The sequence below is a fragment of the Paramisgurnus dabryanus genome, chromosome 1, assembly GCF_030506205.2.
Source record: "Paramisgurnus dabryanus chromosome 1, PD_genome_1.1, whole genome shotgun sequence".
NCBI classification, from domain to species: Eukaryota; Metazoa; Chordata; class Actinopteri; order Cypriniformes; family Cobitidae; genus Paramisgurnus; species Paramisgurnus dabryanus.
This window is the reverse complement of record NC_133337.1, coordinates 67,359,953-67,382,075: the sequence shown is the minus strand read 5'-3', so window position 1 is coordinate 67,382,075 and position 22,123 is coordinate 67,359,953. Positions and strand designations below refer to the sequence as shown.

The 22,123-nt window shown below is 35.9% G+C and overlaps 2 protein-coding genes across 4 annotated transcripts; both read left to right on the top strand.

Annotated features, from left to right (window-relative positions):
• The first annotated feature begins 1,581 nt into the window (after positions 1-1,581).
• Positions 1,582-7,701, top strand: sstr2a (somatostatin receptor 2a). 2 transcript variants are annotated; one of them, XM_065257627.2, is made up of 2 exons: positions 1,582-2,119; positions 3,174-7,701. In XM_065257627.2, exon 2 carries the CDS (start codon positions 3,235-3,237, stop codon positions 4,372-4,374), a length of 1,140 nt encoding a protein of 379 aa, XP_065113699.2. In that variant the 5' UTR covers positions 1,582-2,119; positions 3,174-3,234; the 3' UTR covers positions 4,375-7,701. The 2 variants fall into 2 exon arrangements, with proteins under 2 accessions (XP_065113699.2, XP_065113697.2); XM_065257625.2 differs by having other exon boundaries at positions 1,583-2,132.
• Positions 7,702-12,803: 5,102 nt separating this feature from the next.
• On the top strand, positions 12,804-20,221 carry LOC135734495 (tumor necrosis factor receptor superfamily member 13B). Of its 2 annotated transcripts, none has more exons than XM_065253344.2 (5): positions 12,804-12,867; positions 15,565-15,689; positions 16,630-16,746; positions 17,314-17,559; positions 19,762-20,221. In XM_065253344.2, exons 2-5 carry the CDS (start codon positions 15,575-15,577, stop codon positions 20,031-20,033), a joined length of 750 nt encoding a protein of 249 aa, XP_065109416.1. In that variant the 5' UTR covers positions 12,804-12,867; positions 15,565-15,574; the 3' UTR covers positions 20,034-20,221. The 2 variants fall into 2 exon arrangements, with proteins under 2 accessions (XP_065109416.1, XP_065109415.1); XM_065253343.2 differs by having other exon boundaries at positions 12,822-12,867; positions 15,554-15,689.
• Positions 20,222-22,123: the final 1,902 nt, after the last annotated feature.

The following is a 22,123-nucleotide window of genomic DNA, read 5'->3' as shown; positions in this document are numbered from 1 at the left end:
AACTTCAGTCCTGGAACGCCGGTGGGTGTCCTGCAGAGTTTAGCTCCAACTTGCCTCAGCACACCTGCCAAAAAAAGTTTCTATGCCTACTAACATAGATATGTACACTAGATGTCGCCTTGGCTACGGCAGTTCATTGGACCGCATGGTTCAAATAGAGCCGCCATTTTGAAACAGGGGAACACCGCATCAGCGTCATTGTAGGCAATGGTGTAACAGAAATAAAATCACCATAAATCATCATTAATGCGATTTTCTTGGTTTTCTTTTGGTTCGTTTCAACAGTCAGACATGTATTTACAGGTAGCACTGAGTCCAGAAAAAAATAAAAGTTTTATACTTTTTATAAATATAATGAATAGTGCTAATAGGCCTAACATCAAAAGTCCAGCATCGTCCATGAATTCGGAGTAGAGGCAGAGATAGCAGCTTTACCTAGCTACTTCCTATGACAAGACCCCTGTTCTAAGATGGCGGCGGTTTTGACGCATGCTTAGAACCCCAAGGCAACATATAGTGTATCTATATATGGCCTACTAAGACCTTAATTGGCTGCTTCAGGTGTGTTTAATTATGGTTGGAGCTAAACTCTGCAGGACACCGGCCATTCAGGACCGAAGTTGCCCATCCCTGCCGTAGAGTGTTAGGGGCTGGGTTAGAAAATGGGCTGGGGTTAGTAGAATAAGTTGACATGTAGCTGCAAAGTTACTTTAGGAGAAGGTCTGTTGGGGGTCATGCTTGTTTTTAGATATTAAGCAATTACGAAGTCTACATGCTCATGTTATTTGACAAGAGGTTGCAATGTTACTTCATACAATGTCTAAAGTGGACTATCAAAATAAAGTTTTATTAATTATTTTATACATTTATTATTTCTCATGTAATGTTTGATACACACTCTACAAACAAACAGTGCTAAATAGAGGAACCATTTTTAGTGTTATATAGCACCTATAAAGCACCTATGAAGAACCATACGGGGGACATCACTATAGCACCACATATGGTTCTACATAGCACCATATGATTCTACACCGGCGCTGCACAGGTTCTTCATCAGTGCTAAATGGCACTTAAAATAGTTCCTCTATGATTACGAGCCAAGAACCACTTTTATTTAGCAACGTTTGTTTTTAGAGTGCATGATTTAATTTTAAAATGCAGTAAAGCATCACTTGTTTAAATAAATAAATGAAATTGTGGGAAATGCCAGGATACTACTTTCACTAGAGATGGCATACGAATCCTTTATGGATTTTAACATAGTATGATGATGACCATACTCAAATTTAAAATACTATATAGGGCGAAAAGTATGCGACTTGAGACGCAGGTCATGTTCTTGTATCATCTCTGACGTCAGAAACTTGCATAACGATTATTAATGCTAGGAAAGGATCAAGTTAAGTTTAATTTCTCATAATACAACCCTTTTAATACTGAATTTATTCCCACAAGTGTTTATTTTGATCTAATCTAATATTAAACATTTTTTTTTTAGGATCTACATTAAAGATTGCGTTAACCTTTGCCCATTCCCTCATCCTTATCAAGACCACCCAGCAAAAACCTCTGAATATAGCCTTTCACGTCGTTTAGATTAATGTACCTCAGGCGCGACGCAGCATATATATCGAGGACGAGCGGGTAGCTCTCGCGGATCAGTAGCTCCATCTTCACGCGGAGCTGGAAGCTGCAGCACGCGCTCACTCACTTGACTCACTCACTCTCGCGCTCAAGCAGAACACGCGCTCTTTGCTCACCAGAGTCTGACTGAGATCTGTGCGCTCTGAGGAAATTATTTCCAACCTAATTCAACGAAATTGTGTTATTTTCATAACTTGAATTTAAAGTTCGTGAAGTTTAATATTGGTATTAGAACTGTGATTTTGTGTCCTTTATATTATCTGAGGATTATTATCTGATGTGCGTGTCCTGACGCACAGGCGGACACGCGCGGGTTTATCAAGAGGCGTGAAGTCACAGTGTCGTTATTCTTGGTTGGATATCGCACTTGCTCAGACACTTTATCGTTAAAACTATGATGTTCTGTGGACTCATATGATGCTGTTTTATTAGGCTACTGCAATGGCTTTCCAACGACGTTTCATCATGACAGGTAAATCAATATGGTAAGACAAAATAAAATACATCAGTGCATGCTTTGTTTTTTTGCATAGCCTACAAAATATGACTCATAGTTAATCCATATAGTTATTAAATGTTGTTGTATCTAAGGCTACTTTAAAAGTAAAAAAATAGAAAAGTATGGGCTAGTACCAAAATATTGTACAAAATTGCCTTAGCTGTGGTTATTCTTTTTATATTAAAATCAATTGGAACCCATCTGATTGCCACTGTCAAGAGAATGTTTCTGCTATTATTGTGAAAGTGATAAACCAATATGTCTATTACAGCTTCTCCAATAGCAGGCTGATGCGATGTTTATTTTTTATTTTAAATACAGAGGTCTATGTGAGGTTATTTCAATTGTTTTAAGTGGAACAATACATCATTGCATTTCTCTGGAAGTGTGAACCTTAAGTTTTTATAAAATATTTCATTTTATGGTAATGCATGACTTGTGTGGGATGGAGACAGATTTGGATGGATGACTGTAATCTGAACGCCTGATAAAGACTGCAGTTTCACATTAATATTAATTCATTTCGGTCACAGATGAACTATATGGCAAAATTAAGTTGAATTTATTTGTCATACGGCTATATCTAACAGTGTTTGCTTAATAAAGATCGATTAAACCAATATTTGTTGGGGCAAAAGCCATTGGGGCTGTAGAGTCCACGACAGACAAGGTAAAGTCCAAACCTGCAACCTGTGGCAATATTGACAATTCATTGCATGACCTTAAACGCAGAGCAATTGTGTGGCTTTGTGAGCCTTAATGAGTCTGTTAGTTTAACAAAACAATTAGTTTATTTGGAAAAATATGGCAAAAGCTTATTTTTTTAAATACTTTTTTATTTAAGTGACATTGCTTCGATTAAAAGATTTTTCAAAGCCAATCACTATCCTTAAAAGAACAGCAAGGTGTGAATGGACTTTTGTTGTATTTTTCCATGACTGAAGATGTAGATGTGGCAACATTTGTCCTGCTGGATCCTGAGTTCGGTTGTTAACTCACATTTTCTTCTTTTTACAAATGCACACAGGTTTCATATTAAACTGCGGACTCCATCTTCATAAGCTTTACCCCAGTGAATAAACACCACAATGGAGACATGGACGTTTATGCCCATTTCCAATCTGTCCCTCTCCGAGCCCCTTCTCAATAACAGTTTCTCCCCAGGAAATGAATCCGACTTCGGTCTGGAAATGTACCCCCACAATGGATCTCACCCTGACTTTGACCCAACCAGTTCAGTAGTGATCACGTTCGTCTATTTTGTAGTATGTGCTGTCGGGCTCTGCGGCAATGCCCTGGTTATTTATGTCATCCTGCGCTACGCCAAGATGAAGACCGTCACCAACATATATATATTAAATTTGGCTGTAGCAGATGTACTGTGCATGCTGAGCCTGCCCTTTATTGCCATTCAGCTAGCACTGCTCCATTGGCCCTTCGGGTCCGCTATCTGTCGCGTCATTCTGACCGTGGACTCGATGAACCAGTTTACCAGTATATTCCTTCTAACAGTCATGAGCTTCGATCGCTACCTGGCCGTGGTGCATCCGATAAAATCCACCAAATGGCGAAAGCCACGTGTGGCCAAGGCTATAAGCCTGGCCATGTGGGGCGTGTCTCTGTTGGTCAACCTACCGATTATGATCTACAGCGGCGTGAACACTAAAAAGAACGAGGGGCAGACATGCACCATGTTGTGGCCGGAGCCGCAGAACACCTACTACACCGCTTTCATCTTCTATACGTTTTTCTTGGGCTTTTTCCTGCCCCTGATAATCATCTGCCTGTGCTACCTGCTCATAGTCATCAAGGTGAAGTCTTCGGGCATGCGGGTGGGTTCCACCAAAAGAAAGCGGTCTGAGAGGAAAGTCACGCGCATGGTGTCTATAGTGGTCGTGGTGTTTGTGCTCTGCTGGTTACCCTTCTATGTTTTCAACGTGACCTCTGTGACCGGAACTGTGCCGTCTACACCTGTGCTAAAGAGCACTTTTGACTTCGTGGTGGTTCTGGGTTACGCGAACAGCTGCGCCAATCCGATCCTCTACGCTTTTCTGTCGGACAACTTTAAGAAGAGTTTCCAAAACGTCCTGTGTCTGAAAAGAGTCAGTGGCTTGGACGAGATCGATCGCAGCGACAGTCGACAGGACAGGACACGAATGGTCAACGACATCATGTCGGAGACGCATAACGCTGCGCTGCTCAATGGAGACCTTCAGACCAGCATCTAAGGATGTTATGTTGTTTTAGGAGACTTTGGCCTGAAAGTTGTTGCTGGGATGTGCAATGTTAAATGTTTCCCTTAAAGGGGTAATTCACCCCAAAATAAAAATGTGCCTATGTTTTACTCAAGCCATCCTAGCTGTATATGACTTTCTTCTTTCAGCCGTTATATTAAATACTATTCTTTTTTTGGCTTTATAATGGCATAGTGCCCCATTTTTAGAGCTTCAAAAAAGGCCATGGGGTTATTAAATGTTTTCTGATGTGAAGCAATGGGTTTTTGTAATGTTGGGTCAGAGGTCAGTCTTTCACCCGACCTCAACCCTTTGTGTACACACAGACATAGTTTATAAAGATTGAAATGCTTTCTTACAAAGGCCCATCACTTCACCTCCTTCAGAAGACATTATGGATTAGTTTTTGATAGATGGATGCGCTTTTTGGTGCTTTAAAATTGGGGCACTATTTGATGCTATTATAAGCTGAAAAGAACCAAAAGAAAGAGTTTGGCTTAAAGAAAGTCATTCACATGGCTTAAGGATGAATAAAATCTAGACTAATTTTCATTTTGTTTGAACTTTCCTTTAAACAGTCCCTATCTGCTATGAGGGACTTTCACACAAAAAGTATTTAAGTGCGCTGTTTAAAGGAAAGATTTAGTATTCAAGAACAATGATAAAACGTTACATATGTAATTTATTAACGTATTAGTATACTGTACCATTCATTTAACCAGCGACTACTTTTCGAAGCACATTTCTTCTGGGTGTCCTAAAACAATCTTTCTGAATATTTTACTACAAGGAGATCCTTCTGGACAGCTTATTCTGACTGTTCTTGTGTATTTAAGCGATGATGAGCATGTTATTTACTGTAAATAACTGTAGTTGTTTTCCTTGGTGTCAATGTCTGAAAAGAAGCTGTTGTGTTGCTGTGTTTTCTTCACTTCAGTGCCAAAAGCGTTTGTTAGTTAGATACTGCTAATTTAAGATCTTTGTCCTCATCATGTAAACATCATTTCGCTGACTCAAGCTCACAATGGAACTACAAGGCCAATTAGAGAAAGCTTATTAAAAGCTTTTAATTATTCAAGACCTTCCAATGATGATTACAGCAAAATGGCAGAATACTGAATATTCAAATTAGATGTTAAAGAATATAAAACTGTTACCAAAATCTAAAATGAAATCAAATCTAGTTAGGTTTACAGTATATTTATTTGTTGTTGTTGTTGTTGTTGTTTATAATATCTTACCCATGTGCTTGCATTTTTTGTTTTGTTTACATGTAGAAATAATCTCTCTGGTTCCCAGTGGGCTTTTCTTTTGAAAAGGAAATTTACATAGAGATGAGGAAGGAAATGTAAGGAGGATTGTTCACCTCTGTCTTCGTTTGCCTATCCTTGAGTTCTTCCAAACCTGTATATCTTTGTTCTGTTGAACATAAATGAAGGTATTTTGAAAAATGTTAATCAAACAGATCTCGGGCACCATTGACTTCCATATATAATTTATTTTACTGTGAAAGTCAATGGTGCCCAGATCTGCTTGAGTACAAACATTCTTCAAAATATCTTCATTTGTGTTCAGCAGAACAAAGAAATATATACAAGTTTGGATCAACTTTTGGGTGAGTAAACAATGACAGAAATACATTTTTTTGGGTGAACTATTTATTAAAGATTTGTTGCAAAACCTACTACATTCTGCCCAGACAACATTTTAACATTATTGCTATTAATTCTTGTTCCCATGTACCTTCAATTTTGGCCATTTCTAGATAAATATAGAAAACATTGCATGTGTCCATCACAGAAATGCCAATCCCAGAAGGCAGTGTGGTGAACTTTGATAAAATAAAATTCATTCGAAATGATGGATGAGTCAAAAGAAATGGTTATTAATATATGACATTTAACACTAAAAGGTATGATGATAGTTTTACAGTATTGCATTGTTAATCTAGCAACACGATAATGTCAGTCTATAAAGGAATAATGGTGAGTTAACAGCTATTTTCGTGGCTATGTTTAAAGTAAGGAGGTTTTCTTAAAAACAATACAACATATTAGGTTTTGCAACAGACCGATTATGATTGTTCTTTGACTTGCACTGTAAAAGTGAAAAGTTAAACAATTCTTCAATTGGTAACACCTAAAAAATGTATGTTTTCTCAACTGAAATTTTTCACTTAAACATATACAGTGACTTAGGTTTTACCAATTGAAGTCATTTTTAAAGTTAATTCAACTTTTTACAGTGTGAATAAAGTATTTTAGGGCTTTTTATTGTGTTTTGTTTGATTTTTATAAATACATAAAGTCATATTTGGTTGTTGCCCCTGCATACTAAATTAATCCAATTCATTCCTGTTGTAACCCTACTGACAGAAATAAGCTTCAAGTTGGCAACATTTACTGATTTTGTGAAAAGTTTTGAAACTGTAAAAAATGCAGCATGAAGTTAAACAACTTTGCAAGTCAATTCAACCTACCCTTTTAAGTTTTGACCTGGGATAAGTTGACATAACTTACTTGACAAAACACTAATCTGAAATAAGAATGTAATTCTTGTGTCAAAATGTTAAATACCTCATTGTGAAACAACATAAGATGAGCAACCTTAATTCATCATTATGATTATGTCACAAAAACCAAACCATCTATGGTATGCTGAACATATATACTGTTAAATAATGACAATGAATAGGATCCTCTTTTCCATTATCAATATTCATTGTTAATCATTGAACTATTATAAAGAGGCTGATAAAATGACACTGAAAGTGCCTTAAATAATCACTTGAAAAGACACATCGAATGAGAAATTTCCTGCATTCACATATAGAGCTTTACCTATCCAACCTGAATGTACAGATAACTCATCTTTAAGAATATTCTTGTACAAAACCCCTGTTAACAGATTTGTCATTTACAGATTAGCATAATGTGTAAATAATATATTTTCAACTCTTATAAAAGGGGTAGAAACGTTTTAACATTTGTGAAGGGCTAAAACAGTTATATCTATTTGTCCGTATAACTTGTGTAATCTGTGGGCCTGGTGGTTGTCTATAAGTTAATGATCTGTTATGATGCAAGTGATGCTGCATGAATGAGTTCATGTCTGAAGTTTTGTGTCAACAGTTTTTTTGTAGGTTCGACAAGCATGTTATGAAACTGTCAATTTGAACAAGTAGTTTTTATCTTGAGTTAAGTTCAACGTGCCTTTAACAGTTTGTGTTAGTGTACAGCACTTTTGAGTTCTCATGTCGACTCATATAGGTTTTTTTCAAGTCTCATAGATGTGTGATTACAATAAAGTATTACTATTTTAGCTTTGTACGCAGTGATTTCTTCCTTTTATTCCTTAAGGTATTTTCATGTGATCCTAGAACGAGTAATCTCTCATAGCAGTAACAACGATGTGACGATATCGTGTTCACTTCCCCCTACTGTGTGTTAGAGATATAGGGTGATTTTTCGAGATGTACCATACCTCATTGCAACTTTTATGTCAGGCTGATCTGATACAATATGTCAAGGAGTGCCTGTCGTTCCCCGCGTGGCTGAACCGCCTCAGCTAAGACATTTCCCGGTATGAGTTATTTTCAAGATCCAATTTATTGCAAAGCACCCAAGCAGAATAATCCTCAGGTCTAATAAAAGTATTCTTCAATCACTGTTCTTGCAGGTCACTTGTGGACAAAGCATGGTTGTGTTTTAATTAAACTTTACAAAGGCGCAGTTCTGACAAGCAGGTTTAACTAAATTAACCATAACAAAAAATGTGACCCTGTCTGTGAAATCCAGGCTAAAGTTTTGGAGCATCAAAGTTTAATTTCACAATCATTTTAATCTTTGACATGCATGCCTTAGTCAATAATAAAGATATCATGTTTATATTTTTACAGAATGTTCTTGGAGGATTTTATGTGCAGTAAAGCACAATAAACACTTTAGCTGGCTTTTCACAGACAGGGTCACAATTAACCGAATGTGGTGCAAGTTTACCTCTAACATTGTATTATTTGTTTGTTATTTTTGTAACCAATCCAAATGCATACAGATCTTCATGTAAACGTGTTTGCTCAAGTGGACTGAAATTCCCACAGCTCACGACTGTTACACTCTGATGGTCCTTTAAAAGGGACATATCATAAAAATCTGTCTTTTTCCATGTTTTAGTGCTATTATTGGGTCCTAAGTGCTTCTATCAACCTAGAAAATGTGAAGAAGAAAAAAACAGTAACTTAGTATTGGTACTCTGCAAGCATGTGGAAAAAATAGGTTATTTGGCTCCCCTTGTGATGTCAGAAGGGGATCTTTTTATAATAATACCACCCCTTAATCTGCACTATCCAACCACAGCACTGCCATTTAGTGCAGAGATCAGCTCATTTGCATTTTAAGGGACACGCGCAAAAATGTCACATATTTGCTCACACCTACAAAGTGGCAATTTTAACATGTTATAAAAAATTATCTTTATGGTATTTTGAGATAAAACTTAAGCTAAAACTAAGGAATGAATGGGTCTAGGCTAAATGCTAACACATTCACAACGTGCTATACAAAGATTAAGTGCACGCATTGAATAAAGATAGGTATGTATTAATTTGTCTAAGTTGAAGTAAGAACGTAGTAAAATATTGAAAACAGTGGGGTTTTCCTTAGGACACCAAAGATTTATTTGACATCTTAAAAAAATCTTGTGAAATGTCCCATTTAACCCAGATGACTAACTGCTTTATTAAAACAGAAAACCAACAAAATATCCCTGATATTAGATAACGTGACACAAAACATTAAGTATTGCAAAACATCTCCCTCTGCTGTCCAAATTTGGACCTGTTTTTAAAGGATAAACTTCGTTTTTTCATACAGTATGTGGATCTTGAATAGCTAAGTTGTGGCTTGCACTGTTTATGGATTATGCATTATTTTTATATTTACTGTCAGTTTACTTCAGTGCTTGTTTGATCGCATTGCAGGTGAAAATAATGTCAGTGAGCAAAGGCAAATGATAAAATAAAACTTTTCTGTAAGACAACAACATTTGTTTTCAGGTTTAAAATACAACTTAAAGATAATATTTCAAAATCATATTAAAATTAAAGGTAACAATAAGCTTGTATTTGTTAATATTAGTACTTAATTATTAACATTAAGTAATAGTCACCAATACTACAGTTTTTCAGCCTTTATTTGTCAATGTTAGTTAATGTCAATAATATAATTGTTTATTGTTAGCTAATGCATTAATACTGCCTTCTTGTAAAGTGTTATCAAATTAATATATAAAGTATACTGAATATATGTAACCCTGGATCACAAAACCAATCATAAGGGTCATAATTTTATTTAGATGTATACACCGTATAAATAAGATTTCTATTGATGTATGGTTTGTTAGGATAGGACAATATTTGACCAAGATACAACTATTTGAAAATCTGGAATCCGAGGATGAAAATAAAAATATTGAGAAAATCCAAATGAAGTCCTTAACACATATAACTATTGACAAATACCATTTTGATATATTTACGAATCACAAAATATCTTCATGAAATGTGACCTTTACATCTTTACGTAATATCCTAATGATTTTTGGCATAAAATATAGATAATTTTGATCCATATAATGTATTGTTGGCTATTACTACAACCGTTGCGACTTAAGGTTTTGTGGTCCAGGGTTGCACAATCCAAGCAAGTTAATGCTAATACATTTTCTTTTTAACACACCCAAAGTTATGGTAAACACTTAACAGTTGGACAGTTTCAAATGTAACACATAGGTGACACATCTTTAAAATCATACACAATCTCAGTATAACGTGACAAAAACGTGATGATGTGTCTGACACACAATGAAACGAACGGCATTAATTAATTCATCATGTATAGTAAATGAGGACATTACTGTTGCTTTGAGTCAACAGGTGTAGAATATTGAGTTTGCTCTTCCTGCCCCGAGCCACCATCTGTCTTTTCTGTTCAGCTTCACTGCTCCAAAAACTGTGAACCGCAGTGACACGAGAGCTCTGACTGCAGTGTCATGGTCTCCCCGTCTCACTCCACTCCTTCCTGTTGCCTATTTTAATAGGTTTCTGTAGGCAGTCTACGAAACACCCTTGTGTGCTTTGTCTACTTCAGGTCTATTTAAACAGACTGCAGGTGCAAGGATGTGTTTAAATGTGTATGTGATTAGTTTCAGGTTTAACGAAACAAGATGACTCATTTATAGCCACAACCGAATTGATTTTGTGGCCCAATAAAACAATAAAGCGTGGGAGAGTTCACATTGTCTACCTGTAGATTAAAAAGATGAATCATTTTTATGAATTGAAATATGAAGTAATCCATGGATAACAGACTAAACCCATGAAACATAAACAGCGTGTCCCTGGAGGATAATGCATCTTCATATTGAACCCGAGTCAACTTTACAGATTAATATGAATAATTCCCTCTTTATGCTTTGTTGAGTCATTTAGTTTATGTAACAGTGTGAAGGTGTTTATGTCTTTTTTGAGAGCATACAAAAAGAAATGTATTTTGTACAGTAGATATTTAAATAAATAAGAATATTTTGGTTTGCTTTAAAGTACATTAAAGTTATCATGTTAGTTCGAAGCACACAGAAGCTACAGAAACATTTTTGGCTGAATGGTTTCATGAAGAACTTTAGCAGTGAAGAAAGATTCTCTAGATGATAAAAATGTAAGAAATAAATGATTCCTTGAAGTACATTTGACTAGATAGTTCTATGATGAACTTCTAATGAAATCCTTATGAAAATTAACCATAGTAAAAATGTAGTAACCATTTTTTTATTATAACTATAAGCAAAACAATGCACTGTCGGTTGCCAGTAACTTACTGTAGAAGATAAAGACTGAAAATGTTTAATGTTCATTTAACTTTAAACAAACTGCTGCCAGTAAATAACACAAATGTAAAATCTACAGTAAGTTACTGGCAGCTAGTTGCCAGTAATACCCAGTAATACGGTAATTTCATTACTGACATTTTTACAGTGTGGTTTTACTACAAACTACTGTGATTTTGCCTCAGTAACCATGCTTTTTGGTTTTAACTTTAGTAAAAAGTTTTTCGTAAGGGATTTTTGTGAGGAATGAGTGTAACATCACAATATAAGATAATAATAGTATGAAAAGTGTGATAGTGATCTTATAATGACAAAAACCTCTAAAAAAAGATTCATAATGACTAATAATGGTTTCAAAATGCTCTTTAAAGCTAAAGAGCTTAGATGCAAAACCCTTTAAGCACTTTACAATCTGACATGTTTTCTTGTAAATGAGAATTTTTATCAGACTTCTTAATGGATTCTTCCAACAAAGTGGTATTTCTGAATGGTCTGAGACTGGCATTAAGCAGATTTGAAGCGAAAATATGAATATTTCATTTAATATTTAATCATACGTGCTGGGAGCATTCGGTTAATCTTACAATTGAAAGAGATGATGTTTAGTGGCTTTTGTATCAGCTATAGACAATGTCAGGTACAGCTACATTCTTGCCTGGCTGCCAAACCTCTCCACACAGTTTTGATCCATGCTCATCGTCTCCCCTTGTATTTAGCAAACCAAAACATTTTATTTTCAACAAAGTGTTTTTTTCAGAGATCAGTTTAGCCATTTTGCCAAAATACAAACTGGAAGTTTACTTCGGTTCAGCTACGTAACCGACAATGCATGCGGATCTGATGAAACGGTCTATACAAATAGGCTATATGAAAGATGGATCAACAGTACACAGCAGCTGCTGTTTGTTTGGGAGACGTTTAGACAGTCATAATGTGTTTCCATTAAAGGAACACGTGACTTTTTGGAAATTTAGCTTATTCATCGTATCCCCCAGAGTTGGATAAGTCCATACATACCTTTATCATCTCCGTGCGTGCTGTAACTCTGTCTGACGCACATATAAATAGGAAAATGTTGGCGTTATTTTGTCACTTATTGGGAGTAGTATGCTAGCTGGAGCCATTTACTTTTAGTCTTAAAGCTAAGCTAGGCTAGCGGTGGCTGCGTCAGACAGAGTTAAGGCAAGCACGGAGATAAAAAATGAATGTATGGACTTTTCTAACTCGCGGGGGGGGGGGGGGTACAGTGAATAAGTGAATAAGCATGTTCCTTTAAGAATCTTTAACATCCACAGAACATCTCTGTTTCATGAATGGTTCTTTGTGGAAAATGGTTTACAGATTATAACAAGGTAAAAAAGAAGTGGTTCTTATTCAGGAACCACTGATTTTAAAGGTTCTTCTATGACATTGCTGTGAGGTACCCACTAAATGAATCTTATTTTAAGAGTCAAATTAATCGTACTGAAGTTTTTTTCAGGGCAGTAGCAGTGTAGTCTCATGAGACTCTCAGTGGTTATATTCAAATGATCTATCAGTACAAATGATGCAGACACGCACAGAAACCTAACTACAGACCACCCAATGTCTCCATTCTCAGTCAGGGTAAGTGCTTGCGTATGTAATGAGAACTGTGAATTGTAGAAATGTTAGTCGTATTTACAGATGTGCAAAACTTGTTAACATCTTGAAAAAATGATTTTCCTCTGGCATATACAGTACTAGACAACTTAATACTCTCAGTGCTTTTTATGTTTGTAATCGATGAAATGTAGTAGTAGTTGTTTTTAGAATTACAGTATATAGATGTTTGGTAAACCACAGTGAATCTTTAAATGCTACTATTTAAAATGGTTGTGTGCATATCTTTAACTTTGCTGTAAACAATAGGCCTAAATCTTGTATGAGGTCTTCTTTGTAAATTATCCTGTTTGTGTCATTGAGTGCGGCATTAAAAACATCAATTCTGTGTTATTTTCAACCCAGCGTTGGGTCCCACTGTATTGTAATTTAACCTGTGCTGGGTTGTTTTAACTAAACATGCTGGGTCAAATATATAAAAAAAATTGGGTTCATTTAGCACAACGGATGGTTTTGTCCCTATTTTGACCCAACATTGTGTTGAAACGCAGCATTTTTTAGAGTGAGGGCCCCAAACATGTTTGTTTTGAGAACCTTTATTGTAAATGTTTCTTTGAAGAACCCTTAGAAGAGCCTTTATGTTTAAGAATGTAGATTGAAAGCATACATATTATTTCATTTCGAATATTCAACAAAATTCCAATCTCTGTATGTTTGTTTCCATTTTGAACTGTGTGTTTGTTATTCCAGGAATCAATGTTGGAATGTGACTAGACATGTGTGCGCTTTAAAAACGTTTATCTTTTAAACTACTGACTACGCTTTTGCTCCATAATGCTGAAATGATTTTAAAGTCTGTGAACTAGTCAGATAATAAATGTGTTATCAGTCACACCACAAAATCTGTGTTAATAGCCACCCAGACTAATTTGAATGATTAAAAAAAAATCAGCAGGAAAATAAGATAAGTTATTAAAATCGTAGAAAAACAGGCTTACAGTGCTAAAACCACGGCACTGCCACATAGACTGTAAAAAAAATATGAACGTAGTGTCTGTGACCCATAGGTGTGCGAAGAGCTTTTTTGAAAGCTAGCGGATAACCGAAAATGGGTAAAGAGGCGGGACGTGTGTTAAGCTGAGGTGGCTGGTAGTTGAAACCACGCCCACCTGACTCAACGGTAGTGACCGGCGTCATGTTTTTGAATGGTCAAGCATCATTTCCTCAGTTGCCGCTGAGACAGGAGAAATACAGATTTCACTGTTGCACTTCCTTCTTTCAATGATGTAAAAATCATCATTTTGCATCATTGAAAGAAGGAAGTCCAATATCTTTGTTGAGGGGTGAGACTACAAACACCCCTTTTCTCGGTCAAATAGGCACAACATTCTAAATGTATGTAACATTTCGACTACAAATATGACACACTTTCAATACAGATTAATGTTTCTATGGGTGAAATGCTCCTTTAAAGGGACATTCACTTTTTTTTGAAAATAAGCTAATTTTTCAGCTCCCCTAAAGTTAACATTTGATTCTTACCGTTTTGGAATCCATTTAGCTGATCTCCGGGTCTGGCGCTAGCACTTTTAGCATAGCTTAGCATAATCTATTGAATCTGATTAGACCATTAGCTTAGCGCTAAAAAAAATAACCAAAACAAAAAAATAATATCAGAATGAGAATATAGTTCCTAGCCATATCTGCCTAGAAAATCACAACTTTTAATTTTCTGTTGGTCTTAGTACACAATGTAACTACAGAAGAGTCAAGTTTTAAATAGGAAAACTCTTTGGTTATTTTTTTAGCACGATGCTAATGGTCTAAACCAGTGGTTCTCAATCCTGGTCCTGGAGGCCCACTGCTCTGCACATTTTGTATGTCTCTCTTATCTGATGGACAATACGATCTCTGCTAATGAGCTGATGATTTGAATCAGCTGTGTTAAACAAGAGAGACATCCAAAATGTGCAGAGCAGTGGGCCTCCAGGACCAGGATTGAGAACCACTGGTCTAAACAGATTCAATGGATTATGCTAAGCTATGCTTAAGTGCTAGCGCCAGACCCGTAGATTTGCTGAATGGAATCCAAAACGGTTAGAATCAAATGTTCAACTCTAGGGGAGCTGGAAAATTTGCATATTTTCAACAAAAAGTGGAAGGTCCCTATAATATAATTTAAACGGATGAGTTACAAAAAAGTTCACCAACCTCACAGTTGTCATGAAGGAAAAAATTTGCTATATAGACCAACATCACTTTTTGTACCAGGCTGTAAACATATAATTTTCTATGTAAAGTTGGGCATTTTAACAAGAAGGTCTATTGTAATTGACTCCCTTTTGGAGCCACACCTCTAACGGCCAGTCGATGAATTGCAGTTAAAGTTAATTCAGTATTGGCTTCATCAGAGAGATGGAAAGGATGCTCGCAATTATGTTACGCGCGGGGCCATTTTCCGTTTTAGCCCCGCCCAAATAATTCTGAAAAACCTGGAAAAACTGTTAAACAGTGTAACTCCACAATTCAGTACTACATAGTTCACAGGCTTTGCAATATATTTCAGCAATGCGTTTTTTTTTAACATTGATCATGTATTTAGAAGAAGATCTCTGAAATTACTTTACACAGACTTTAAGGAGCATTTTTATGCAACCCGTTTGAATAATTTTCTAAGACTAATTAAATAATGAGTTTAAAATACATGCAGGTATTTTTCAGGGATTAATAAATGGCACAAAGTTGTACAGAGGGGAAGTATTTGGACGTGCTGCTGCGAGAGTGTATGCCCTGCAGCATGCGCTGTAATGTTTCAGGGATTCCCACACGCTGTTCAGAATACTGTGGTAAGTTACACTGTCTGTAACCTGTCTTATGCTCCCTAATCCTGATATTTACCTATTAAAGGTTGCTTTAATTAAATATGGCAGGTGTTATTGTAAGAAAAAGCAATTCATTAGGCACATAACTTCAATTCCTTTTTTATAATAAAGACACTTCATATAATAAACACAAAGTGATGCCAACCTCCGCATAATTTCTCCTACAGTGCTTAAAGGTGCAATGTGGGACTTTTAGCGGCATCTAGTGGTGAGACTGTGAATTGCAGCCAACAGCTCAGCCTTAGTCCACAGCTCACCCCTTTTTTCATGCATAGTGAAGCATATGATAGCTGCCACATGACAAACACCTCACCATCTGAGACAACATAGTAACAAAACACGCTCTGTACACTCTAAAAACAAACGGTGCTGAATATCACTAAAAGTGGTTCTTGGCTCGTAAATAAAGAGGAACAATTTTAAGTGACATATAGCACAGATGAAGTACCTGTGTAGCACCGATGTAGAACCATAACCATATGTGGTGCTATGGTGGTGCTATAAGACCCTGGCGTTGTTCATAGGTGCTATATAGTACTAAAAATGGTTCCTCTATGATTACGAGCCAAGAACCACTTTAAGTGCTATGTAGCACCGTTTGTTTTTAGAGTACTAACAGTTTCTCCATTATGAGCTACTGTAGAAACATGACGACAACTTCCATGTAAGGAGACCCGCATTATAAGTAAATAAAAAAAGCTAATTCTAAGGTTATAAAAGCAGTACAGTTCATTTTGTAAGATCTTTATACACCACTGGCAGTTATGTATATTATATTGCATTTCTGTCAAGAGATCCTTCAAAAAGTTACACAATTTACCTTTAATGAAAATAGTTGAATGCACATTCAGTTTTTCAAGGTTTTAAATTATTACTGAAGGATCTTTGATGTTTGTATTGGCAGTGGGCTGGAGATGCAACGAGGTGTCTGGCCAGTTTTATGACAGATTGCTGAAGAAGTGTTTGAAGTGCTCAGAGCTGTGTGGCAGTCACCCACCGCATTGCTCAGGGGTGTGCAAGAGTGAGTAAAACACAAGACACCATGTACAAACGTGTTCTTATATAGCTGAACATACTGATTCCTGTTGTCTGAATTAGTAATATTTCACCCATATATGACTAATAGGCCTGTTGCATTAACAATATTTGCCATATAGATGTGACCAGCTAAAGTTGATTTTCTTTTCCTTCCTAAACATTAAACGTTTTTACTATCGATTTGCTACTTTTATTTTAGCCATTATATATTGCCATTATTCCCTGCCTTATAGTCTGGGGTAGGTAATGTTAAGGCAGTAGTTTCTATTGTATATGTTCCAGAACAATCGGTAGAGCATTGCATTAGCAACGCAAAGGGCGTGGGTTTGATACTGAGAATACAAACTAATTATAAAAACAATGCATTGAACGTACCACATGTCTGCCAAATAAACAAATGCTAATATGAGCAATTGCCCATGTGAAGAGTAACCAGTTATATATTACATCAGGATGTCAGGTTATTATAATAATCACCCTAAACTTGGTCTGTAACATTTAAGTCTTTATATTTTGTGCTGGAAGAGTGAGTAATGTGTTTGTCATACAGGCACAAATGCAGTGACCGTGTCACAGAGACCTAACGGTGTGTCTGCAGTACAGTCGATCAGCACAGGAGGGCACCCGACAGCTCGAGCAGAGCTTTACTCAGAGCTGCTGCTGTATTCACTGCTGGGTCTCTGTATAGTTGTGCTCACGTGCACATTGACTGCAGCCATACTGGTTCTCCTGAAGAGAGCAAAGGGACACCAGCAGGAGCACCAGAAGCCAAATAAACATGGACAATCATCTGAAGGTGAATAATAATATACTCCTTATCAAAAAAGTACAGTGGAATAATTAAAACATGTTTTTCTTCACTTTGTCTGTAATACCATGCAATATAGGCTACACACTGTGAAAAGTGAAAGTTGGATCTACTTAAACAAATAAATGGAACTGGTAACACTAAAACATTTTTTAAAGTTTTGTTATACACATTTTTTAACTGAAAGGGATTAAAGCAATTTTTTAAGTTAATCCAACCTTCACTTTTTACAGTGCAGGGATACTTTTCCAGGATTTCCAGTATGAATACTCAAAATGTTTTTTATTCTTGTAGCTCAGTTGGTACAGCACTGCATAATTTATGCTGATAAAATGTATAGCTTGAGTGCGCTGTTTATATTTATACATAAAAAATAGTTTCAACTTTCTTAGAATTTTGAGTTCATGCAACTTAAAAAATTTTGTTGACATTACAATTTTCATAGTTTTTTAAGTCCAATCAGTGTAAAAAAAAGATTTTGTGGCTTAGTAAATTTAACTAAATAAAATGAGTAAATTCTATAAACAATTAATTCTTGTTTTTAACCAAATTTTAGTAAAAAATAACACAAAAAGGTGAGTAATTCTAAATAAACACATTATTTAGCAAATTCAACTAAATTTTATCATGTAAAATTTGTAAAAAGGAAATTAAATGAATAATTTTAGGTTGAAACTACTTGAATTATTTTAGTAAATATAACTAACTACACTGTAAAAAAATTTTTTGTGGATTAGTAAATTTAACTAAATAAAACGAGTATATTCTATAAAAAATCTTGTTTTTTAAACACATTTTTAGTATAACACAAAGTAATAAGTATTTCTAAATGACCAAATTATTAAGTAAATTTAACTTAATTTTATCCTGTAAAATTTGTAATAAGGAAATTAACCTAATAATTTTTGGTTGAAACTATTTGAATTATTTTAGTAAATATAACTAACTAGGCAGTGGACTTTTATATCCATTTTTAGTAAGTTTTAATTTCATGGAATTTTAAGCAATTGCTTAAAAAAGCTAATTTTAAGCTTAAATTGCTTCAAATTCCAGGTAAAACTTACTTTAAAAAATTGCAATTGCTTAAAATTTCACGTAAAACTTCATTTAAAAAGTGGATGCAAAAATTATGCACTCTATTTTATTTGTTTTAGTTATTATTATTGTAATAATTACTTATAGTATTTTTTTTTTTTTAAATGTAAGTTGAAACAAGTTTTCCTGGTCCAGAAACTAAAATTTTAATTTGTTTCATGGCTGCAAAAATAAATGAAGAAAAGGAAGACCGTTTAGGCTATGTCATTCGCATCATTTTTAATGCAAAATGACCTATCCAGTAACTAAAGTTTAACTATGGTATTATTAGCTATTAACATGATAGTAACCACAAATGTATTATTGTCTCACCATACAGTAGCAACCATAACATTGAATCTTAGTAAAACTACAGTAATACAAATGATAGTTCAAAATAAATAATTCTGCTAAAATCCTTGTTAACAACACTTTTACTACAATAAAACCATGTTTAATTTCATTAGGTGGTTTACAATACCAATTTTGCTGTAAATATCAAAAATGTGTCATTACGCTATATAATGGAAGAAGAAATGCATAAAAATTACACATTTCCATGTCCCATAGTTCACACAAAAAAGGAAATTCTGTCGTCATGTTGTTACAAACCTGTATAAATTTCTTTGTTCTGATGAACACAAAGGAAGATATCTTGAGGTATGTTTGTAACCAAACTGTTCGTGGACCCCATTTACTTCCATAGTATTCTTTTTTCCTACTATGGAAGTGAATGGGGTCCACAAATGATTTGGTTACAGACATTTGTCCAAATTTCTCTTTTTTGTGTTCATCAAAACAAAGAAATGTATACGGGTTTGTAACAACATAGAAGTGTTTAAATGATGACAGCATTTTCATTTTTGGGTGAACTATCCCTTTAACTTTGGTTTTATTACAGTTAGTCTAGTCATGTTTTTGGGGGGGTTGATTATCATAAGTATTACTATTTACTACAAATATCACGGTTAAAGTATGGTCAGAAAAAAAGGCAAAAAACTGAACTGGGCAGACTTAAATGGGTCCTAATATTCTTTTGAAACCAATGCTATATAATCAATTTTTAACCATTGTGGTTGGTTACTGGCCGTTTAGTTAAGGTATTGTTTGTTTCAGATTCTCTGATGGCTCGGGAAGATGATGTCTCTCAGGAGGGCAGTGTGAATCAGGACAGACCGAGGGCGACAGAAACCTGTGCTTATTGCTTCTCTGACCACACGAGGGCGCCACACGTGCTTTACCAGCAGGCCGTACCTCAGCAGACACCACCCGCGTGTCAGGACAGCCGTCGCCATGACAACGGGCTGCTCTATCATCCGGCTAACGCTAATTATGACAAGAGAAGATCCTTCCGAATTATATGTTCACCTACACAAACAAGCATGTGAATATTCATATCTGCCATTTAAATATCTGTGCGGGGGAAGAAACAGAAAGTAAACGTATGTTTGGTTGTTTATTAAAAACTGATTGGTTGCAATAGTAAATATGTACTGAACACGTTTCCTCTTTAATTCCTATGGAAAATCAAACTTAAATTCGTTTTAAGAAACTTTGCATTTAATAAAGCACTGATCGCCAATGTTTTAATAGCCATGATCCTTTTTTCTCCAACATATTTTCTGTATGCATTTCAAAACAATCTATAAAGTCCTCTTGAACAGGAAGTTGAGATCGACTTCCTTACTGTGAAGTATTTCCAAATGAAACGAAATATCACATAAGGAATTAGTGGACGTGGCTTATGCTGTCCCCCATACTTTAATTAGGGAGATGGCAACCTTTAGTAGGGGAGAGTGGGGTAAAGTGAGACATCGGGTAAAGTGAGACACCCCCTGTATCTAGGCAACGGAACACATTTGTGGTCCTATGACCATTATGTTTTTAAGCCCCTCAAATTTCCCCTTGGCCATGAAGGACAGGACCTCATGCTGCTGTGGTTAACATGTTTTTTTCACAAAAATATATTTTTTGCTTGTAAAAGTAAATTTTATTGCTGTCATCTTAATCAACTGTTGTGCCAAAGCAAATTGATTCAGGTAGAAAAACTTATATCACACATGTTTATGAACTACCAACATATAAAACCTTGTGTTGATGCTAGCTGAAGATTAGCCTGAATTTCCAAGAGAGAGAGTTTTTTTCCAAAATGTGGTGGTGGGGTAAAGTGAGACAAATGATGTGGGGTAAAGTGAGACACGAGGCACAAGTTCAGTTTAGTCTAAAACATATTTTAATGTAATATTACATTACATATGTTTTATTTTTAATGTTATAAACATTGCAGAAAAACCATTATGCCTAGTCAATACACCAGGAAGACAGCCTGGGGAAAAACACCCCTTGAGGAGATGGAGAGTGCAGCTGCTTAGGTCAAGGAAGGAAAGAATTCTCTAATGCTATGTACACACCAAACGCGAGGCATCATGGTACTGTGGGTTCACACCAGACACAAGTTCAACAATTTGCGCAAGTAGATTACATACAAAGTCAATGCAAAGACGCAATCAGACACGTCCTCGCATGTGGCGATGTGAATGACGTGATATGGGTGGCGCGTTTTCCACGAAAACACGCGCTATTCGCCGCAAACATGTCTTCGCCCAATTTGAAAATATTCAACTTGAGCGAAAAATTCCATTACACAATGTTAAATCCTGCGAGTAATCCAGATCAAGTAACGCACTGCCCCACATTTGGTGTGTACGTAGCATTATTCACTCTAGATTACTCACGGGATTTAACATTGTGTCATGCAAATTTTTCGTTCGAGATAAATATTTTCAACTTGGGCGAAGACATGTTTGAGGTGAATAGTGCGTGTTTTCGCGGCAAATGCTCCGCTCATATGGCGTCATTCGCATCGCCCCAGGCGAGGATGCGTCTGATCGTGTCTTTGCATTAACTTTGAATGTAATCTACTTGCACAAATCGTTGAACTCACGTCTGGTGTGAACCCACAGTAAGAGCAGCTGCAAGGGATAGAAATATTGATAGATGGTTCTGATTGTCTTTTGCGCTGACCCGCAGACACTAGCTGGCTCTAAGGGTCCTTTGTTCTGACCCCCAGACTGCGTTCTAATCTAACTGGTTCTATATGTCATTTGAATGTTAATTAAAAAAATTTGAATTGTCGGAGCCAATGGTCTACAGTGGGCAGCGCTCCGACATGTGGTGCTTTCACACTTTCTGGGAGTTTGATTCCCGGCTCGTGGTCATTTGCCGATCCAATACCCTTCTCTCCTCCCTGTACTTTCCTGTCCTCTCCAAAACTCACTGTTAAATAAAGGCAAAAACTGGCCAAAAAATATAACTTTTGAATTATGTTATGTTGTATTTGATTTTGGTTCAGAGTTACTGTACTTTCAAGTGTTTAGAAAAATAATGTTCTTAAATGACCAATCCCCTTGATTCTGTTACTAGTCCAACATTAGTTCTGGAATGTGTGGTTGTCAAGCTAGCCGTCAGGATTTTATCT